We start from the raw sequence: 22,726 nt of genomic DNA, 5'->3' as shown, positions 1-22,726 counted from the left end.
AGTATAATAACGTGTACACTGCAAATTGACCACGCCTAAGTCCAAAAAGATATTGTATTTAAAAAATTACAATAATTTAGTTCCTTGATCACGTTGAGACACAATCATAAAAGTATGTCTATTTTTTGTGTGTGAACACATGGGAGGAGTTTTCCTAAATTAAACACATTTTTAGTTGAATTCCTGGTTTCCTTTGACCAAAAAAAATAAATAATAAATCACTCAAATCAAAATAAAATAAAATGTATTTGTCACATGCGCCGAATACAACAGGTGTAGACTTTACCATGAAATGCTTGTTTACGAGTCCTTCCCAACAATGCCAATAATTATAAATATAAAAAGAGTAACACAAGAAGAACCTCTTAAGGATCGGACCCTTTTAAAAAATGTTTTTGCCTAAAACGACGTACCCAAATCTAACTGCCTATAGCTCAGGACCTGAAGCAAGGGTATGCATATTCTTGATACCATTTCAAACACTTTGAAGTTTGTGGAAATGTGAAATGAATGCAGAATATAACACATTAGATCTGGTAAAAGATAATACAAAGATTATTTTTATTTTATTTTATTTTTTTGCATTTTGCATTTTCTTTGATCCATCATCTTTGAAATGCAAGAGAAAGGTCATTATCTGATTTAGGACTATAGGAGCAATTTATATTTTGGCAACTAGATGGCAGCAGTGTACGTGCAACATTTTAGACTGTTCCAATGAACCATTGCATATTGATCTGGTACAGGTACTCCCTGTATATAGATTCATTCGGTATATAGATTAATTATTTTGTATTGTGGGCCAACTGTTGCCGACCCATGTTTTAGTAATTCCCTATGAACAAAATGAACAACTGAGAAGTGTTGACACGCTTTCATTTGATATGTATTATTAATTTTCAATAGATGTAAAGGCCTACAATAAAAATGATCTGTCACACAATTTCAATAGGCCTAAAAACCTCTGTGCAATGTGAATGGCCTGGTGTTGGATCACATTGGTAAATTCCAAGAAGAAAATAGTTACCTTTGTTTATTTTCATGTCACGGAGATAAGATGGACTAAATTCAGAAGTACAGGTTGAATGTCACCAAAACTCACGAGACATGCTGCTAAACTTCAGAGGAAGGGATTTCCTAAAGCGCAGGAGGCCTACACGCTTGTTTACAGGACAAAAATGACATGGAATTGAATACAGGACACAAGTAATTCATCTTAAGGTCGGGACTCAGGAGTGCGTATTACAGTAGCTCACGAACGTGATGCCAGTAGGAGTATATTGAGAATCCCTATCTAAATCAGTTTATCACCTCGACGACGATGCAATTGACATGAACTCCATCAATAGCAAAACAATACAATTATTGCATTTGTTGACGTGGGTTCCCTATTATAAGAAACAAAACTATACTGACTGTATATAGAGATATATATTGTATTATTTCTTTCTTTCTATCAAAACAACACAAAACTCCAAAATAGATTTTGATATTATTTTCAGAACATTGCGATTTAGCTGACAACCACAGAGGGGCGCTATTGATTGAGTGATGTGAACTTGTGTACTGTTTCTCCAGACTACAATAATAAAACTATGAAGCGGGCATGGCTGTACATGTTGTAACTATTTAATAAATAATGTTGTTTAAATTAGTAATGCTTCAGCAGTTGTCCGGTTGTTGTTTTGCACACTTCTGAATCAGGCACTTATCTTGAGCCCCATGCCACCAAAAGCGTCACTAACGTGCGTCATACATATTCGAAGGACCTTTACGATAATTCAGAAAACAGAAATTTGAACGCGCATTAACGTTGACCTCGTTTTATGCGACATTAATCACACTTTGTGCATGGAAATGAATTCTACGAAGACATAAAACGTTAATGGATATATTCCAATAAAGTGTGTCGTTGCAATGACAGGTGGAGGTTCTCTAGCCGAGAAGAAAATATTTCACGTAGCTAGCTGGTAAACAACTAGCTAGCTCACTTACAGAGGGTGAAATCGACACTTTTCACGTCAGAGGGGTGTCGGACTCAGTTTCGTTTCAGATATTTATATCAGAAAAGTGGCGAATCTTCCCATTTGTCGTTGCTAGTAGCTAGCTTGGTGCTCGTGCTTAGTCGGCAAGCAGGAAAGTAACGTTAGGGCTGTGGAATGGTCCGACTTGTTAACGTTAGTTAGCCAAACACAGCAAACAAGAGGTAAATACCTACTTCTCTTAGAGCTAGCTACCTGTAATTGCCAAGGAATTACGTAGTGTAATATCTCCAATGAGGTAGCATATTACTGCACAATTAAAACAGATAAAATGCAAGCCAATGCATTTAATAATAATCAAGACAATACACGCTAGTGACTTCATGTTATTTGTATATGCATTTTATTTGATGGATAAGCCACATCATTGTGGCCCTATGTGATTCTATCATAGGAGAATCAAGCAATTGTTTTTTAGCGTCCAACGATATCTGGGCTATTGATGGAGAATAGGCATTTACACTGAATTACTTAATTTACACTGAACTTCCCTTACATTTTAGTTTCCATCGTATTACAATGTCCAAGCAAATGTAATCAGTGGGTTTGAACTCTGTAGTGGATTACAATGAAGCAAATGCATCCCCACAGAATTGAATGAAGAAGTGTGTGAGCTATCTTTGTCTTTGCCCCCCCTATCCCTCCTCCTCAGCCATGATGAAGAGAAGGGGCGAGGCGGCCTCCGAACCGCTGAAGCGGATTAGGAAACAACGTCTTGAGGAAGCCAGCTCAGATGAGGAGTCGCCGCTACTGACAACCAGTCAGTGAAATCCCCATCACATTGCCTTGTATATAGTTCTCACTGTGCAATGAGATATCCAGGATTTGGCAGAATGTCACAGGACATGACCTGTGTTTTTGTTTGTGTGTGTGCCGCCTCCTCTCAGACTCTAGTCAGAGTGACTCCCACAGTGACTCGGAGGACCATAGACCAGGGTTCTCTATGCCCATTGTATCCCAGAATGCATCAGCCACAGACAATGCCAAACAGAGCGACGCCAACAAGTTCACCATGTACAACACCGTGTCGCAGAAACTCATGGTAAGATGACACTCACGTGTCCCATTGACTTACAAAGATACAACTACGAGGGATCATGGATCCCAGAATGTTCCATCCCTCTTCTCATCTCTTTATCCCTCTCTCACATTTTTTTCTGTGTTCCCTTCTTCCACCTCCAGGCCAAAATGGGTTTCCGGGAAGGTGAAGGTCTAGGTAAGTTTGGCCAGGGGCGCAAGGAGATCATCGAGGCGTCCACTCAGAGAGGGAGGAGGGGTCTGGGACTCACGCTGCAGGGCTTCCAGGGAGAGCTCAACGTTGACTGGCAAGACGAAATTGAGGTATTACACAACAACATCATCACAGACATAAGCAAGCAGATAGCTTTGTCACACTGTCATAAAATAGGCTGTTAGTATGGGATATTTCCCAATTCTATGTACAGTCTACAGGAGAAAAGAATGCGCTCACCAATGTAAACAACACCTTTTTCTGCCCCCTCCCTCATCCTCTATCTTCCCACTCTCTCTCTCCCCCTTTCTTCAATCCCACTCTCTCCTCTCTCCCCCTTTATTCCATCCCACTCTCTCCTCTCTCTTCCCCTCTCTATTCCCCCATCTGTCTGATCTCCCGTTCTCTCTCTAGCCCGGTGCTGTAGAAGAGCTGAAGTGGTTCCCAGAATGCTCCACAGAGATCCCAGATGCAGATGAGCTGAGGGGGTGGATGGCTGTGGGACCGGTACACACATCCGCGTGCACTCACTTTTAACACACATTCTTCTCGATCTGTCATTCTCACTTGTGCACTATATTTTTTGGTCTATCTCAGAGGAAACTGAGGATTGAGGATGAGACAGAGTTTTGCACAGAGGATCTTCTACACAGCCTTCTGAGGTGCAAGGTGAGCCACCTAAAGAACAACCCCCTATTCAACTGCAAACAACTCATCATCAGGATATTGATTCTATAATGGCATAAGTAAGTTATGGCAGTAAAAAGTGTGTGTGGTCTGCAGACAGTGTTTGACGATCTGGAGGGGGAGGAGATGAGGCGAGCTCGAACACGCTCCAACCCCTACGAGACTATTAGAGGAGCCTTCTTCCTCAACAGGTAGCCGAACTTACTGAATAACCCACAGATGTTCTAGCATCACACAAACACATGCTAGCTCACACTGCTAATGAAGCACCTGGGGCCTCATTTATTAACTGCGTACAAAATATATCCCAAAATATGCATGTGATATGCAGTTTTCCCACATGGTAATTTGTTGTATGGCTACTTCAGAAATATGAACACATCACTAACAGAAAAGTTAGTGAGGTGAGGAATATATTCTGCAATGGTTATAAAAATAAATAGGGAATAGATTCTTATGTCTAATTGTTTAGATTCCAAAAGTAAAGCACTTGATTTTCACTCGTCTCATTAACGGCAAACCCTTGAATGCGTAGGTGTGTCCAAACTTTTAACTGGTACTGTATGTATGCTAGTATATAGCCTACTGTAATTTTGATTTGTTGTTAGTAGCCTAAACAATGTTTCAGTATTCGCAGGAAGTCCAGCATATTTAGGTTGGGGTAAAAGTCAATGCAAAACATTGTTGAATTAACAGGTCCACAACTATTTGCCGTTGTTTTCTCTTTCTGTCACAGTCCTTTGCCAGATACAGTGTAAACATTCTGCCAATAAAGTAAATAGACTGGTAGCTTATGTCAAATATGTGACAGTATGTGTAGGCGACAGTATTTCTGTGCGATAGGAGTGCGATATCATTGCCTATTTAATCTGAGCCAATACCAAGGCAGGACACAGAAACCCAATAATCTATTGATAAACTAAATATTGAGCAACAATTCGTCCTTTGCATTGAAGTGTGGGCTGTAGCCTACTTTTAAATTGTTTCCAATATACTACATTTCCAAAAGTTAGTGGATTCATCTATTTCAGCCACACCCGTTACTGACAGGGGTATCAAATCGAGCACACAGCCATGCAATCTCCAAAGATGAACATTGGCAGTAGAATGGTCTTACTGAAGAGCTCAGTGATTTTCAACTGGCACCGTCATAGGATGACACCTTTCCAACAAGTCAGTTCATCAAATTTCTGCCCTGCTAGAGCTGCCCCAGTCAACTGTTAAGTGCTGTTATTGTGAAGTGGAAACATCTAGGAGCAACAATGGCTCAGCCGCAAAGTGGTAGACCACACAAGCTCACAGAATGGGACCAACGAGTGCTGAAGCGCATAGCGCGTAAAACTCATCTGTTCTTGGTTGCAACACTCACTACCAAGTTCCAAACTGCACAATAACTGTTCTTCTGGAGTTTCATGAAATGGGTTTTTATGGCTGAGAAGCCACACACAAGCCTAAAATCGCAATGCGCAATACCATGCGTTGGTTGGAGTGGTGTAAAGTTCACCTGCCCGAATACATAGTTGCCAACTGTAAAGATAGGTGGAGGAGGACTAATGGTCTGGGGCTGTTTAATGGTTTTGGGCTAGACTCCTTAGTTCCAGTGAAGGGAAATCTTAATGCTACAGGATACAATGACATTCTAGATGATTCTGTGCTTCCAACTTTGTGGTAACAGTTTTGAGGAAGGCCCTTTCCTCTGCACAAAGCGAGGTCCATACAGAAATGGTTTGTTGAGATCAGTGTGGATGAACTTGATTGTCCTACACAGAGCCCTGACCTCAACCCCATCGAACACCGTTGGGATAAATTGGAACGCGGACTGCGAGCCAGGCATAATCGCCCAACATCAGTGCCCGACCTCACTAATGCTCTTCTGGCTGAATGGAAGCAAATGCCTGTAGCAATGTTCCAACATCTAGTGGAAAGCCTTCCCAGAAGAGTGGAGGCTTTTATAGCAGCAAAGGGGGACCAACTCCATTAATACCCATGATTTTGAAATGAGATGTTCAACGAGCAGGTGTCCAAATTAGAGGTCGACCGATTATGATTTTTCAATGCCGATACCGATTATTGGAGGACCAAAAAAAGCCCATTTTAAAAAAATGGATTTGTAATAATGACAATTACAACAATGCTGAATGAACACTTATTTTAACTTAATATAATACATCAATAAAATCAATTTAGCCTCAAATAAATAATGAAACATGTTCAATTTGGTTTAAATAATGCAAAAACAAAGTGTTGGAGAAGAAAGTAAAAGTGCAATATGTACCATGTAAGAAAGCTAAACGTTTAAGTTCCTTGCTCAGAACATGAGAACATATGAAAGCTGGTGGTTCCTTTTAACATTAGTCTTCAATATTCCCTGGTAAGAAGTTTTAGGTTGTAGTTATTATAGGAATTATAGGACTATTTCTCTCTATACCATTTGTATTTCATTAAACTTTGACTATTGGATGTTCTTATAGGCACTTTAGTATTGCCAGTGTAACAGTATAGCTTCCGTCCCTCTCCTCGCTCCTACCTGGGCTCGAACTAGGAACACATCGACAACAGCCACCCTCGAAGCAGCGTTACCCATGCAGAGCAAGGGGAACAACCACTCCAAGTCTCAGAGCGAGTGACGTTTGAAACGCTATTAGTGCGCACCCCGCTAACTAGCTAGCCATTTCACATCGGTTACACCAGCCTAATCTCGGAAGTTGATAGGCTGGAAGTCATAAACAGCGCAATGCTTGCATTGCGAAGAGCCTGCTGGTGCCTACCACCGCTCAGTCAGACTGCTCTATCAAATCATACTTAATTATAACATAATAACACACAGAAATACGAGCCTTAGGTCATTAATATGGTCGAATCTGGAAACTTTCATCTCGAAAGCAAGACGTTTATTCTTTCAGTGAAATACGGAACCATTCTTTATTTTATCTAACGGGTGGCATCCATCAATCTAAATATTCCTGTTACATTGCACAACCTTCAATGTTATGTCATAATTACGTAAAATTGTGGCAAATTAGTTCGCAATGAGCCAGGCGGCCCAAACTGTTGCATATACCCTGACTCTGCGTGCAATGAACGCAAGAGAAGTGACACAATTTCACCTGGTTAATATTGCCTGCTAAACTGGATTTATTTTAGCTAAATATGCAGGTTTAAAAATATATACTTCTGTGTATTGATTTTAAGAAAGGCATGGATGTTTATGGTTAGGTACACATTGGAGCAACGGCAGTCCTTTTTCACGAATACGCACCGCATCGATTATATGCAACGCAGGACACGCTAGATAAACTAGTAATATCATCAACCATGTGTAGTTAACTAGTGATTATGATTGATTGATTGTTTTTTATAAGATAAGTTTAATGCTAGCTAGCAACTTACCTTGGCTTACTGCATTTGCGTAACAGGCAGGCTCCTCGTGGAGTGCAATGTAATCAGGTTGTTAGAGCGTTGGACTAGTTAACTGTAAGGTTGCAAGATTGAATCCCCGAGCTGACAAGGTAAAAATCTGTCATTCTGCCCCTGAACAAGGCAGTTAAACCACCGTTCCTAGGCCGTCATTGAAAGTAAAAATGTGTTCTTAACTGACTTGCCTAGTTAAATAAAGATTAAATGAAGGTGTAAAGAAAAAATTGGCCAAATCGGTGTCCGAAAATACCGATTTCCAATTGTTATGAAAACTTGAAATCGGCCATTCCGATTAATCGGTCGACCTCTTGTCCAAATACTTTTGTTCATGTAGTGTACAGGCAATCTTGCAGACTGGCACTCGCTATAGGTAGCATGCATGTTTAGTTTGAAAAAGTCACTGCAAAAATATTCTGGCTGCACCTCTACAGAAATGTGATCAAATGCCATTGCTCTTTCTTTTACAAACTGGTGTGGCCTAATTCCAATAGTGACAAATTATACAGCAAATAAAAGGTGTTAGTATCACCATAAAATGTGAATGCAGGGTGTTTTCCAGGCAGAGCTTTATATCTGCGTATGTACAGTCATGGCCATAGGTTTTGAGAATGACACAAATATAAATTTTCACCAAGTCTGCTGCCTCAGTTTGTATGATGGCAATTTGCATATACTCCAGAATGTTATGAAGAGTGATTAGATGAATTGCAATTAATTGCAAAGTCCCTCATTGCCATGCAAATGAACTGAATCCCCCAAAAACATTTCCACTGCATTTCAGCCCTGCCACAAAAGTACCAGCTGACATCATGTCAGTGATTCTCTCGTTAACACAGGTGTGAGTGTTGACGAGGACAAGGCTGGAGATCACTCTGTCATGCTGATTGAGTTTAAAAAACAGACTGGAAGCTTCAAAAGGAGGGTGGTGCTTGGAATCATTGTTCTTCCTCTGTCAACCATGGCTACCTGCAAGGAAACACGTGCCGTCGTCATTGCTTTGCCCACAAAGCACTTCACATGCAAGGATGTTGTTGCCAGTAAGATTGCACCTAAATTAACCATTTATCGGATCATCAAGAACTTCAAGGAGAGCGGTTCAATTGTTGTGAAGAAGGCTTCAGGGCGCCCAAGAAAGTCCAGCAAGCTCCAGGACCGTCTCCTAAAGTTGATTCAGCTGCGGGATCAGGGCACCACCAGTACAGAGCTTGCTCAGGAATGGCAGCAGGCAGGTGTGAGTGCATCTGCATGCACAGTGAGGTGAAGAGTTTTGGAGGATGGTGTCACAATTTTGCCTAAGAACACAGCCATGAATAAAGAATGGTACCAACACATCCTCCGAGAGCAACTTGTCCCAACCATCCAGGAACAGTTTGGTGACGAACAATGCATTTTCCAGCATGATGGAGCACCTTGCCATAAGGCAAAAGTGGCTCGGGAACATCAATATTTTGGGTCCATGGCCAGGAAACTCCCCAGACCTTAATCCCATTGAGAACTTGTGGTCAATCCTCAAGAGGCGGGTGGACAAACAAAAACCCACAAATTCTGACAAACTCCAAGCATTGATTATGCAAGAATGGGCTGCCATCAGTCAGGATGTGGCCCAGAAGTTAATTGGCAGCATGCCAGGGAGGATTGCAGAGGTCTTGAAAATGAAGGGTCAACACTGCCAATTTTGACTCTTTGCAGCAACGTAATTGTCAGTAAAAGCCTTTGACACTTATGAAATGCTTGTAATTATGCTTCAGTATTCCATAGTAACATCTGACAAAAATATCTAAAGACACTGAGGCAGCAGACTTTGTGAAAGTTAATATTTGTGTCATTCTCAAAACTTTTGGCCACGACTGTATAGTGTGCGCCAAGTTTATAAATCTGAATATTTTTGGACGTACATATTATTTTCAGAAATGGCACACGCAGATATTAAGTGTCAAATTTACGCCAAGGTTCTAAATGAGGCCCCCGGCTTTTTACTTACAGTAGCTGATCATAATGACTGTCTTATCTGTTTGTTTTCTTTCTAGAGCGGCTATGAAGATGGCCAACATGGATCACGTCTTTGACGGCATGTTCACCAACCCAAAGGATTCACAAGGGGTGAGTGACCCTTTCCATTTACACTTGATCTAGTCAATGAAAGTGACATTTAGCAAATGCATATTTAGTAGATATTTGTGACTGGTGTCCAGGTGTTAGGTGATAAAGGTGTGTTTTTGTCCGTGTCTCTCCCCATGCAGAAGCCCCTGACGCGAGAGCGCGAGGGGGAGCTGCTGTATTTCGGGGATGTGTGTGCGGGGCCGGGGGGATTCTCAGAGTACATCCTGTGGCGGCGGCGCTGGCATGCCAAGGGATTCGGCATGACCCTCAAAGGACCCTGCGACTTCAAACTGGAAGACTTCTACGCCGCACCCAGCGAACTGTTTGAACCCTACTACGGTATGTACCATGATGGATCCCATGTGCTGATTGTCAAATATGGTTGAACAAATTGGAATAAGATCTTATGGTCATCGTCTTCGCTTTTCACCCTCCCTGTGGTTCAGGAGAAGGCGGGGTGGATGGGGATGGTGACATCACTCGTCCGGAGAACATCAGTGCCTTCCGGAATTTCATCATGGAGAGTACAGAGAGGAGAGGACTGCACTTCCTCATGGCTGACGGGGTGAGTTGGAGTCTTCATCGCACTGTGTCATCATTGGCCAAAGGCTTAGTGAGACGTGTTCTGATTGGTAGGGTGTGATGTTGAGCACATCTTTGTTTCCTGATTGGTAGGGGTTCTCAGTGGAGGGGCAGGAGAACATCCAGGAGATTCTGAGCAAACAACTACTGCTCTGTCAGTTCCTCACCGCAATGTCTGTGCTCCGGACAGGTACGTCTGTCTGTCTCTTACTATCCAGAAGTGTAAGGACAGTGAGTGACTTGTGTTCTCTGTCTCCCCCAGGTGGTCACTTCGTGTGTAAGACCTTTGACCTGTTCACACCGTTCAGTGTGGGGCTGGTGTACCTGCTCTACCTCTGCTTCGACCGGGTGTCCCTCTTCAAACCCATCACCAGCAGGCCCGCCAACTCCGAGAGGTGTGTGTAAATGCTGTTGAGGCCAATACTATTTACTTTGACCAATACCTATTATCTATGTTCTGACATTATATCCTTGGTTTTCAGATACATTGTGTGTCGCGGTCTGAAGCCTGGTTCAGATCCGGTCAGGGAGTACATGTTCACTGTCAACCTGAAGCTCAACCACCTGAGGAACTCGGAGTCTGACGTCAACGAGGTGATGCCCATCGAACTCATCAAAGGAGACACTGAGTTCTACAACCACATGATCAACTCTAACGAGAGGTAGAAAGACACACACACACACACACACACACACACAAATAAACAAAGGCTTTATAATCATCCATGTCTCCCTGCAGCCACTGTGTAGTCCAGATCAAAGCCCTGGCTAAGATCCATGCCTACGTCTTAGACACGTGAGTTACCTACCCTCTCCCTTCTACTGTTCTAATCAGTGTAAACGTGTTGGAATGTAGTGTACCTGCATGTGCAAGTACAATCTGACTGTGTTGTGTATTGTCAGGACCCTGTCAGAGGCCAGGCAGGCTGATATCCGGAAGGAGTGTCTGAAGCTTTGGGGGGTGAGTAGTACTGAGGAGTTAGTGAGGGCTGGTCAGTGTGTATAGAGACTGGTATCTGAGCAATTCAATCATCTCGCTTCATAGCACTCACTAGTTATTTGTTTATTTATGTCTCTCTCTCTCTCGCTGTGTGTCTCTCTCTTTCTGTCTCTTTAGATCCCTGATAAGGCCAGAGTCACTCATGTCTCTTCAGACCCCAATTCCAAATTCTATGAGCTGATGAAGGTGAGATTGTGGCCTCCCATCCCTTACCTAGTATCAAGGAAAGGGTGTGTTTGATACGGTAGTCTGTAGTACATAGTCACACTGAACTGTGTGTATTTAATTGTCTGTATGGTGATAGTGTTTTTATCACCATGTGTTTGAACATGTATTCGTAGAATTTAACGTTCTCTCTTTTTCTGTCTCACTCTCTCTTTATCTCTTATCTATGTCTCTCAGGGTTCTGACATCGAGTTGTTGAACTCCAAGCCCACCCCTCTGAGCTCCACCACTCTGGATAAGGTGCACCATGTCCTGGACTACCGGTGTATTGTGGGAGGAGGGGAACAGCTCTTCCTGTTAGGTCTTGGGGTGAGAGAGAGCAGACACCACTCTGGACTATGGACCTGGGCCATGATCATCTCAGCAGAAGTTATCCTGTTATTCACAAATAGACATGGGTATGCCACTCTTCTCATGCTTCTTTCTCTCTCTCTCTACAGAAGTCTCAGATCTACACCTGGGACAGCAAGCATCCTCTGCGCTGGAGGAAGCTGGAGAACTTCAAGCTGGAGCTGCCCAGAGAGACCCTGCTCAGTGTAGAGATTGTCCAGGAGCTGAAGGGAGAGGTGAGAGAGGAGAGGACGATATGGGGGAGGGGGGGGGGGTTGAATAGGGGAAGGCAAAGGAAGAGAGTAAGTAATTACTATGGTTGTTTACCTTTTTTTAAATGTTTGTTGAACACAGGGTAAAGCCCAGCGCAGGATTAACGCGGTACATGTGCTAGATGCCCTGGTTCTCAACGGCACTGACGTTCGGGTCCAGCACTTCAACCAACGGTGAGGCAACAACCCTAACCTTCACCCAGGGGTGAAAGTAGATTTAACGGAGTGGCTACGGATCAGACTTTTCTGGACCCCTCTTTCCCACAGCTAAAGTCCTGAAGCTTCTGCACATGTGTGGGATTCTCTACTTACTGACTCTGCTCTACTCGTAGAGAACCGGCAACTCTGCTATGGTGCTCATTTACTAAAGTTAGATCAGCACATACAACGTTACTGTAAAATTAAAAACACCACCTAATTTCTTATGGGATTATAGTATGATTGTGAGAATGGTGAAATGTTTCTCTCATGTGGCCAAAGCTCAATAGCGCGCCACTAGGCAAAATGTGTGCTTACAGTGCATTTGTAAAGTATTCAGACGCCGTTACTTTATCCACATTTTGTTACGTTACGCCTTATTCTAAAAAAATACATCTTCATTAATCTACACACAATGCCCCGTAATGACAAAGTGGAAACAGGTTTTTAGAAATGTTTGCAAATTGATTTAAAAAAATACTAAAACGGAAATACCTTATTTATGTAAGTATTCAGACCCTTTATTATGAGACTGGAAATTGAGCTCAGGTGCATCCTGTTTCTATTGATCATCCTTGAGATGTTTCTACAACTTGATTGGAGTCCACCTGTGGTAAATTCAATTGATTGGACATGATTTGGAAAGGCACACACCGGAACAAAATGTGGGAAAAGTCGAGACTTCGAATACTTTCAGAACGCGCTGTATATTTAAAATAAACCCAGGTAGGCTATGCTACAGTTTACCATCTGCTCTAAAATACTATAATTTTACATTATTCAAAACAACACTGGGCTACTTCTAATCAACACTGTATAACACAAGAAGATCTAAATGCATATCCCCATGAAACTGATTGAGATCAAATGGTTGGTATGCAGATGCTGCATGGACGTTTCACCAGTAAAACAGTGAACAATTATCTTTCACCAATGACAGTGAGAAATGTAAAGGGAGGGTGACCATACAAATGTGTGCTTAATGTAGAGGTAAAGAAACGTGTAAAACGTGATTTGGATCTTCGGCTCAGAGATCCATGGAGCCGCAGCCTCTGCCTAGATTAACATTTTGGATAGAAGATTCTGGGCCTAATAGTACTAGACCGTACTGGCTTACTTTCACTCCTGCCTTTACCTTATCTGGTGATTACATGTATTGTTGCTGAACTGTGGTCACTGTCTCCAGAATCCAGATGGCGGAGAAGTTTGTGAGGGCCGTGTCCAAGCCAAGCCGACCAGACATGAACCCTATCAGGTAACAACCCTACACTCTAACTTTTTTTTCTGCTTGAATAAGAATAAATATGAAGGGAAGATCTGGAGGAATTTTTTGGGAAGTCCTAATCTTTCTCTGCTTTTCTCAGAGTGAAAGAGGTGTACAGGCTGGAGGAGATGGACAAGATCTTTGTCAGGTATGAGAAGATTAATGCTATTGCCATAGTCCACATTTGAGACGGAGAACTTTGCATTAGTCTAAGAATGTATAAATAAATGAATGAATATTCCTCAACTGCCTAGACTGGAAATGAAGGTGACTAAGAGTTCAGGAGGAGTCCCTCGTCTGTCCTACACTGGCCGGGACGACCGCCACTTCCTTCCGAATGGCCTATACATCATCAAAACTATCAACGGTATGTACTGTCGCTAAGGTGACATACAGTGCATTCGGAAAGTATTAAGACCCCTTGGCTTTTTCCACATTTTGTTATGTTACTGGCTTATTCTAAAATGGATTAACAATTTGTTTTCTCATCAATCTACACACAATACACCATAATTACAAAGCAAAAACAGGTTTAGAAATGTTAGCATTTAAAAAAATAAATAAACTGATATCACATTTACATAAGTATTCAGACCCTTTACTCAGTACTTTGTTGAAGCACCTTTTGGCAGCGATTACAGCCTCTAGTCTTCTTTGCTATGACGCTACAAGCTTGGCACACCTGTATTTGGGGAGTTTCTCCCATTCCTTTCTGCAGATCCTCTCAATCTCGTCAGGTTTGATGGGGAGCTTCGCTGCACAGCTATTTTCAGGTCTCTCCAGAGATGTTAGTTCGGGTTCAAGACCGGCCTCTGGCTGGGCCACTCAAGGACAAACATCCCCACAGCATGATGCTGCCACCAACATGCTTCACCGTACAGATGGTGCCAGGTTTCCTCCAGACATGACGAATGCTATTCAGGCCAAAGATTTCAGTCTTGGGTTTCATTAGACCAGAGAATCTTGTTTCTCATGGTCTGAGAGTCCTTTAGGTGCCTTTAAGCAGACTGTCTTGTGCCTTTTACTGAGGAGTGGCTTCCGTCTGGTCGCTCAACCATAAAGGCCTGATTGGTTGAGTGCTGCAGAGATAGTTGTCTTTCTGGAAAGTTGGTTGCTCACTTTGGCCAGGCGGCCAACTCTAAAACTAGTCTTGGTGGTTCCAAACTTCTTCCATTTAAGAATGATGCAGGCCACTGTGTTCTTGGGGACCTTCAATGCTGTAGACACTTTTTGTGTCCTTCCCCAGTTCTGTGCCTCAACACAAACCTGTCTCGGAGCTCTACAGACCATTCCTTCGACCTCATGGCTTGGTTTTTGCTCTGACATGCACTGTCAACTGTGAGACCTTTATATAGACAAGTGTGTGCCTTTCCAAATCATGTCCAATCAATTGAACTTACCACAGGTGGACTCCAATCAAGTTGTAGAAACATCTCAAGGATGATCAATGGAAATAGGATACACCTGAGCTCAATTTCGAGTCTCATGGCAAAGGGTCTGAATACTTAGTCAAAAGTTTGGACACACTTAATACATTTTATTTTTTACTATTTTCTACATTGTAGAATAGTGAAGACATCAAAACTATGAAATAACACATGCAATCATGTAATAACCCAAAAAGTGTTAAACAAATTAAAATATATATTTTTGATTCTTTGCCTTGATGACAACTTTGCATACTCTTGGCATTCTCTCAACCAGCTTCACCTGGAATGCTTTTCCAACAGTCTTGAAGGAGTTCCCAAATATGCTGAGCACTTGTTGGCTGCTTTTCCTTCACTCTGTGGTCCAACTCATCCAAAACCATCTCAATTGGGTTGAGGTCGGTGATTGTGGAGGCCAGTTCATCTGATGCAGCACTCCATCACTCTCCTTGATCAAATAGCCCTTATCAGCAAAGCACCCCCACACCATCACACCACCTCCTCCATGCTTAAAGGTGGGAACCACACATGCGGAGATCGCCTACTCTGTGTCTCACAAAGACACAGCAGTTGGAACCAAAAATCTAATATTTGGACTCATCAGACCAAAGGACAAATTTCCACTGGTTAAGTGTCCATTGCTCGTGTTTCTTGTCCCAAGCAAATCTCTTCTTATTATTGGTATACATTAGTAGTGGTCTCATTGCAGCAATTCGACCATGAAGGCCTGATTCACGCAGTCTCCTCTGAACAGTTGCTGTTGAGATGTCTCTGTTACTTGAACTCTGTGAAGCATTTATCAATTTCTGAGTCTAGTAACTCTCCTCTGCAGCAGAGGTAACTCGGGGTCTTCCTTTCCTGTGGCAGTCCTCATGAGAGCCAGTTTCATCATAGCGCTTGATGGTTTTTGTGACCGCACTTGAAGAAACTTTCAAAGTTCTTGAAATTTTCCGTATTGGATGACCTTCATGTCTTAAAGTAGTGATGGACTGTTGTTTCTCTTTGCTTATTTGAGCTGTTCTTTCCATAATATGGACTTGGTATTTTACCAAGTAGGGCTATCTTCTGTATACCACCCCTACCATGTCACAACACATCTGATGGCTCAAACGCATTAAGAAGGAAAGAAATTTCACAAATGTATTTTTATCAAGGCAAACCTGTTAATTGAGAGAATACCAAGAGTATGCAATTGGCATTCTGACTGCAGGACTGTCCACGAGAGCTATTGCCAGATAATTACATTTTAATTTCTCTACCATAAGCCGCCTCCAACATCGTTTTAGAGAATTTGGCAACCGCAGACCACAGGTTTGGAGTCGTGTGGGACCTAATTAATTTATTTCAATTGATTGATTTCCTTAAATGAACTGCAACTCAGTAAAGTCTTTGAAATGTTTGCATGTTGTGTTTATATTTTTGTTGTGTGTGTGTGTGTGTGTGTGTGTGTGTGTGTGTGTGTGTGTGAGAGAGAGAGAGAGAGAGGTAGAGCATTTCTGCTCTAGGATACAGGAGTCTGGATATTTTCTCACAGACATTTCTCTTCCTCTGACGTGCAGATCCCTGGACGATGGCGTACAGTAAGAACACCAAGAGGAAGTTTTTCTTCAACAAGATGACTAAACAGTCCACTTACGACCTGCCAGCCAACTCTGTGGCCCCGTTTCAGTGCGTACCACTATGCACCGGTCTCAAATCTGTGTGGTAGACTAGGAAATGTGCGACAAGGAATTGTCTGCATGTTTTTGCATCTGAACCTAGTCTACTCTAGACAGGGGGTCTCAAACCTCTCCTCTGGGACCTCCAGACATTTCACAATTGTGTTGTAGCCCTGAACTACCCCAACTCAAGTGCTTGATGATTAGTTGGGAAGTTGGATCAGGTGTGCTAGCTTCCATCAAATACATGGAATGGCTGGACATCCCCAAGGAGCGGTATGAAATGGATTGAAAGGTTATTGAACTGAATATGTTGTTTCTAATTTGTGTGTGTCTCTCCTCAGCGTCTGCCATACAGAGCGTCTGTTCTGGGCGTGGGAGGACGGGGTCAGAGTTCACGACTCTCAGACGCGGGTTGATCCTGAGAAGCTGTCTAAGGACAATGTGCTTTCCTTCATCCACCAGCACTACCAGCCCTGAGCCACCAGGGGGAGCCCCCCAGACACATAGAATATTGCCATAGACAGATAACAGTACCCTGCACATGGTTTGGCAAACTGGCATTCACAAAATGTTCACAGGCGCTATTTTGGCTTGAAAAAAAATTGGCGGTTAGAAGTGGATTATTATCAAATGTTTGGTGCCAACATGAAGGACAGTTTGCCTAACTCTATGGCTCTTTGAGACAGCTCTCCCTGTAATTATGTTACAAAGACCACTCTCTCCTCTCTCTACTGCCCCAAGCTCTATGTATCAGATCAGATCCACTGTACAGAATGCAGCTTAGAAGTGATTTTAATACTTTATGAAAACCAACATTGACAAGCTGTCACATTACGTGTTGCATTGCATGCTCCTGTTTTTCTATTGATTCCATGCCCCCCCGTCCCTTTGCTTGTATTCATGCCATGCCTCCATGATTTGCAGTGTGTTTGTGTACAAGATGCGGTGGTGTACTCTAATTTAGAACCTCTCCGAAGCTCAAGCACTACATATGTTTTTGTCTGGAACTGAAAACCTCCCATTGTGCCTTTTTTAAAGGGATACTTTGGGATTTTGGCAATGAGGTCCTTTTCTACTTCCAGAGTCAGATGAACTCATGGATACCATTTTTGTCTCTGTGTCCAGTATGAAGGAAGTTAGAGGTAGTTTCCCTTTAAGGCACTGCACTATACGTCCTGGTATGCCTGACTTTCAAAACGGAGTCCAATCATCTCACCCACCCAGCTTGTTTTTACCCTCCAAGATCTTTACTGGAGTGCCTAGCCAGTCAAGATCTTCTCCTTTCAGCAACAACTAAACCTTTGTACACATGGGGAGTGGTGAGATGTAGCATAACTAGTGCCCAGAGCAGGGTTGGGGTCCAATCCATTTCAATTCAGAAAGTAAACCAAATTCCAATTCCACATTTTCCTCATCAAAAATAATTGGAATTGCCATGTACTTCCTGAATTGACTGGAATTTACCACAACCCTGGTCAGGAAAAAACTCCTGGCCTTCATTGAAAAACGGGGTTATATCAAATACAGCCTTCCATGCATTCTAGCCTGTCTGTCTAGGGGATTAATGGGGGTTTCAGGTTTTGGGCCTTACTTTCTACTCGTTGTCACCGTGTTTATTATGTTGCATCCTGTTTCCTTGCTCCGCTGTCCTAGTTTTGTTTAGTTTGTGTAATTTTAAGGATGAGGTGACATTTTTCTTTGTTTCAAACCCTGTTGATGATAATGTAGTAATAAAAATAAGTTTGTTCTTCCCAGAAACCTTTCCCCCAGGCCCAGTTGTCCTTTACACACACAATCACCCCTGCCCTTTACCATAACTTATGTGGTGAATGTTCTGCCACAAAATGTCTGGATGCTACATATTGGCAGTGACTGAGTTGTCCTACTATGCATCATGATACATAAATATGATCCATTATATCATAGGCTTGTAGAAGAGAGCTTTGCCTCTGTCATAGTTGATTCTGAGTAGCAATAGAATGGTCAACCAGATAAAACAGATTTAGAGATGCATTTATTTTGTTTTTTGGATGTTCAGACATAATTACAAAAGAACAATGTTCATACATGCCAAGCATGTAATTATCTGAATTAATTTACAGTAAATATATATAAACTTGTTGCCTTGGGTGAGGGATCAAAATGATGTGAAGCTGTCTGCATGTAGGAAGGCCTTAATGCATGCATGAGTAATCAAACATTCTCAATGTAAATCATTTAGATGCACAGGCACTGCTAAAAATGCAATGCCTGAACAAAAAAAGGCTATGGGGAGATTCATTTTGGCAACAAAGGCTTGGAATTAATTAAGATGTGGACAAAAACACATATACACCCCTTCCTTATTCTAATGGTATACAGTATATGTAGCCCTGTGCCCATATTGACAAAGCATCTGAGTAGGAGTGCTCATACTTGAGATGCTTTGTAAATACAGACCCTTGCAAAATTATGTCAAGAGATAAAGCCCAGTCAAGTCTCAGTCTCGGGTGATTTAACTAACAGACAGGCATAGTGGTTATTGACCACAATGAGAACTAAAGCATCATTTTGGCAACAGTCTGAGAACACAATCCCAAGGTGCACTATGTAAACCCATTGAGAAGTACAGTGTCTTCATACCCTCATCATAGCACCACAGAGCACACATTGCAATGAAGTCAAAGGAAGAATTGTATACTATGTCACACTTGATGAAGAGTTCATGATTTACATAAGCATTGTGCATGATTTTGCTTTCATAAGAGCATCAGTAACCATTGAAGTGTAGTAAAAGTATACCACAGTCTGTATGAAGGGGAAAGCAAAACTCAGCCCAGGAGTTAGTTGATGATGTGGATGACTTCGCAACGAACATCCAATTTGTAGTGGCTCAACAAATTAGGCAATTTGAGTACCAAAGCTTGACAGAGCAGAGGTACCTGTGAGCAGAGTGTAAATTACAAGTGGGGATAAACCCTGAAAGAGATATGAGCCCCCCTAAATTAAACAAGTCATAACTTTGGGGGGTCTTTAATAAATAAATGCTAATTTACCCATTATCCTATTTGTTTAAAATGAAATGTGTATAGTGGTAAATATGAAAATAAAAGCTTATCCCACATGAAACGAACACCCCCACCACTGTATTCTGTGTTTTTTTATCCCCCCATGTGGCTGCACTTGTCATGCGGGACTGTTACATATTTCAGCCCCGTTTCAAGTGTCCCGACTTCTCTTTCTACAGAAAAGGTCATGTTGTCAGCAAGACACATCAATTCAGGCTACAAGAGTGTAGACCCAATGACAACTGCCAAATGTCATTATACTTTTTGGTGTTTTGTAACAGATTTCGCTTTCCATTCATCAAATGACACGAGTGTACAGTGCACTGTTTGGATGCAGGAATTATTTTGGAGTGGAGGTAGCCTACTTTTTAAACTGATTTGTTTGACAATAAGATGACTTGTGTTCATGCCAAATTAAAAAGGTAATACAAAAAAAATGACTGGTTAATGACATGTCTTTACTATTTGTCCCATGAAAAAAATGTAAACACTCGCATGCAGGTGCAAATAGAAGATTAAGTGAAAAAAAAGACACCCCAGAATGTTACCATATAATTCACACAAATGGCTGCATTAAGGCTTTTAGCTGCCAAAGCAGTATTTGGTCCTGATGAAGATGTAACATAACACAGTCAACTGTGCTAAAATGAGCTAATTCTTAATCAGTAGTGGATAAAGGCATAGTAGAAGAGAGCACTGACGGCCAATAGAGCAACAGAGAGCATCATATTCCTCCTGTTCTCTCCTCTCAACACCTCCAGCTCTTTATCTAAATGAGAGGGAACAAGCCGTAAGTCCACAATGTACCACACACATCATTCGGGATCCAGTTTCACAATAACACTTATACTACATTTCTACTATATGAATTGCGTATAACATTTTCCATGAAACAAACGTTTTCCTTACCATACTTTTGCATCCTATCGTTCATTATCGTCATTTCATCCTCCAGCGATTGTCTGTCGAATAGAGGGAGATTAGGAATTGTGCATTCATCACCATTATCATCGTTGTCATCATAATCATCACCTGTCTTGATCCGAGAGCTCCTCGCGCCGCCGTCTGAACTCGGCCCTCTCGATACTATCGTGACATCGCAACCGTCGCTCCTCAACACGATCAATCTGTGTAGGGGACATATAAACTATTAAATATCTCTGGCAATAACATTGGGTGACACCTGTGAATTGTCGCAAACGTGGCTCCCTAACAGGGTAGCAATATACTTCGCCTCTTCCTCTCTGGCTAAGGTGAGCTCACGCATGGTATCCAACGTTTGAATGAAGCTTGTTAGTTAACGTAGCTAAGCTAAACTTGCAAATTCCAGAGCAACGAAACATTATTCAACGTCACGTAAGAAACCTTCAAGTTACAGTTTGTGTCTTACCTCGCTAGCAACGCTGACTTTCTCTCGCTTGTCCTTAGATTTGGTCATTTTGTGAGAAAAAAACACACCAAAGTAAACGACCTGCTGAGGGTACAATAATTATTATTCTTGGGGTTACTGCGAGTCTGTGTGAGGATCTAATCTCGGAAAATGCCACCCCTAGCTGTGTGGAGGCGATAGTGCACGAAGGTGAATGTTGTGCACATGCGATACAAACCATTATTTAATGTAAGCTACTATTGCACGTTTAATCTAGATTCTAGAGCTGCCGTGCGTATAAAATATCAAATAATATTGTTGCCAGTGATGCCTCTTGTGATATTGCCGTCAATTGAGCCGACACTCGTAAAACGCAGTCAGCCATTCGCGTGTTAGTTGCCTGAATTGGGATGCGCGAATACACCACACTTTACGGTAACGAGTAGGGACGCATTCTTTTTAATTTTTTTTTAGTTTTTTTATTATTTTTTAGTAGGGACGCATTCTCAGCACAGATATATGTGTATGTCACGTTCACATGGTTAGCAGATGTTCATGCGAGTGTAGCGAGTTGCTTGTAGATAGAGACGATAGCTGCAAACAGTTTGAAGCACACGTATACAATCTTCCACGATACCAAATAGTTTATTTAATTGTCTTGCTTTATCAAAAATCACTGATATCACGGGTAGAGTGAGACTGCAGAGGCAGCCAATCGGATGTGCTGTTTTAGCAAACGTTAAATTGTGAAAGCAATACCTATTTACGGTCATGACATACAATCACAGTACACACACAGCAAGATCTGAGTGAGCTTGATATGTTTTTCATTCTATTTCATTAGATTATATATATATTTTTTAGAAGAAAAAAAAAGAAACCCGCACACTGCTCTTGCTAGTATCACTGCTCTTTAACAAGCTTTACGTTTCGGCCTTCGTCAGAGCTTTTGTGAGTTTTTTTTTTATTTGCACGGTTATGTAGACATAGCTCCACCCACATCCGTTCAATGCATCGAATGAGGTTGGAGTCGAGAGAAAATAAGTAACACGGAACCCAAACCGGCTGCGCACGTGCATACATTTATTTTGCCCCCTACACCAAACGCAGGTTAAAATATCAAAACAAACTCTGAACCAATGACATTAATTTGGGGACAGGTCGAAAAGCATTAAACATGTATGGCAATTTAGCTAGTTAGCTTGCACTTGCTAGCTAATTTGTCCTATTTAGGTAGGTAGCTTGCTGTTGCTAGCTAATTTGTCCTGGGATATAAACATTGAGTTGTTATTTTACCTGAAATGCTCAAGGTTCTCTACTCCAACAAATTAATCCACACATAAAACGGCCAACCGGAACGTTTCTAGTCATCTCTCCTCCTTCCAGGCCTTTTCATCGTTGAACTTATATGGTGATCCATCTAAATGTTCATAGTATTACCACGACTACCAGCAAAACAGTTCGTCTTTCAATCTCCTCATTGGTTATACGCACGTGGGTACCTGCTTCTATAAACCAATAAGGAGATGGGAGAGGCAGGACTTGTAGCACGATCTGCGTCAGAAATAGAAAGGACTTCTATTTTAGCCCCTGGCATCGCATTAATTTCTAAATGTATTTTGCGAAGCACTCGACGTGTCTGGTCTGGTCAGCATGTTAGTGTTGCCGAATATAACAATGTGCATTTCATAAATATTCTAATGAAGTGTGTACATAAAACGTATTAAACATGTCTGTAAAACAACAATGAGGACATGACCCATCAAGCAAGTTTTCATAAATCATTGGGTACAATGTTTTATGAAGCTGCCAAGCAAAAAAAACTTTCCAAACCATGTCATAACCGCTACACACAGCCTACATCATTGTCCCCA

The 22,726-nt window shown here is 41.9% G+C and overlaps 2 protein-coding genes across 2 annotated transcripts; one reads left to right on the top strand and one right to left on the bottom strand.

The window, feature by feature from the left end:
• Positions 1 to 1,736: 1,736 nt before the first annotated feature.
• On the top strand, positions 1,737 to 18,194 carry cmtr1 (cap methyltransferase 1). Its single transcript, XM_021600793.3, has 24 exons — positions 1,737 to 2,206; positions 2,695 to 2,802; positions 2,930 to 3,084; positions 3,225 to 3,383; positions 3,688 to 3,780; positions 3,871 to 3,942; positions 4,057 to 4,151; positions 9,405 to 9,477; positions 9,618 to 9,816; positions 9,924 to 10,042; positions 10,153 to 10,249; positions 10,322 to 10,454; positions 10,542 to 10,721; positions 10,799 to 10,855; positions 10,963 to 11,020; positions 11,177 to 11,245; positions 11,462 to 11,593; positions 11,725 to 11,850; positions 11,969 to 12,060; positions 13,271 to 13,339; positions 13,449 to 13,496; positions 13,603 to 13,715; positions 16,335 to 16,443; positions 16,778 to 18,194. The coding sequence occupies exons 2-24, from the start codon at positions 2,697 to 2,699 to the stop codon at positions 16,911 to 16,913; spliced, it is 2,490 nt and encodes an 829-aa protein (XP_021456468.3). The 5' UTR covers positions 1,737 to 2,206; positions 2,695 to 2,696; the 3' UTR covers positions 16,914 to 18,194.
• Positions 18,195 to 18,433: 239 nt separating this feature from the next.
• On the bottom strand, positions 18,434 to 21,803 carry ccdc167 (coiled-coil domain containing 167). The gene is made up of 4 exons (XM_021600794.3): positions 20,874 to 21,803; positions 20,516 to 20,610; positions 20,393 to 20,445; positions 18,434 to 20,252 (listed from the first exon to the last, which is right to left on the bottom strand). The coding sequence occupies exons 1-4, from the start codon at positions 20,919 to 20,921 to the stop codon at positions 20,146 to 20,148; spliced, it is 303 nt and encodes a 100-aa protein (XP_021456469.1). The 5' UTR covers positions 20,922 to 21,803; the 3' UTR covers positions 18,434 to 20,145.
• Positions 21,804 to 22,726: the final 923 nt, after the last annotated feature.

This window comes from Oncorhynchus mykiss, chromosome 4 (assembly GCF_057628025.1).
Source record: "Oncorhynchus mykiss isolate SJ-2025 chromosome 4, ASM5762802v1, whole genome shotgun sequence".
Taxonomy (NCBI): domain Eukaryota; kingdom Metazoa; phylum Chordata; class Actinopteri; order Salmoniformes; family Salmonidae; genus Oncorhynchus; species Oncorhynchus mykiss.
Note: the sequence above shows the minus strand (reverse complement) of the source record. Positions and strands in the feature narration are given on the sequence as shown.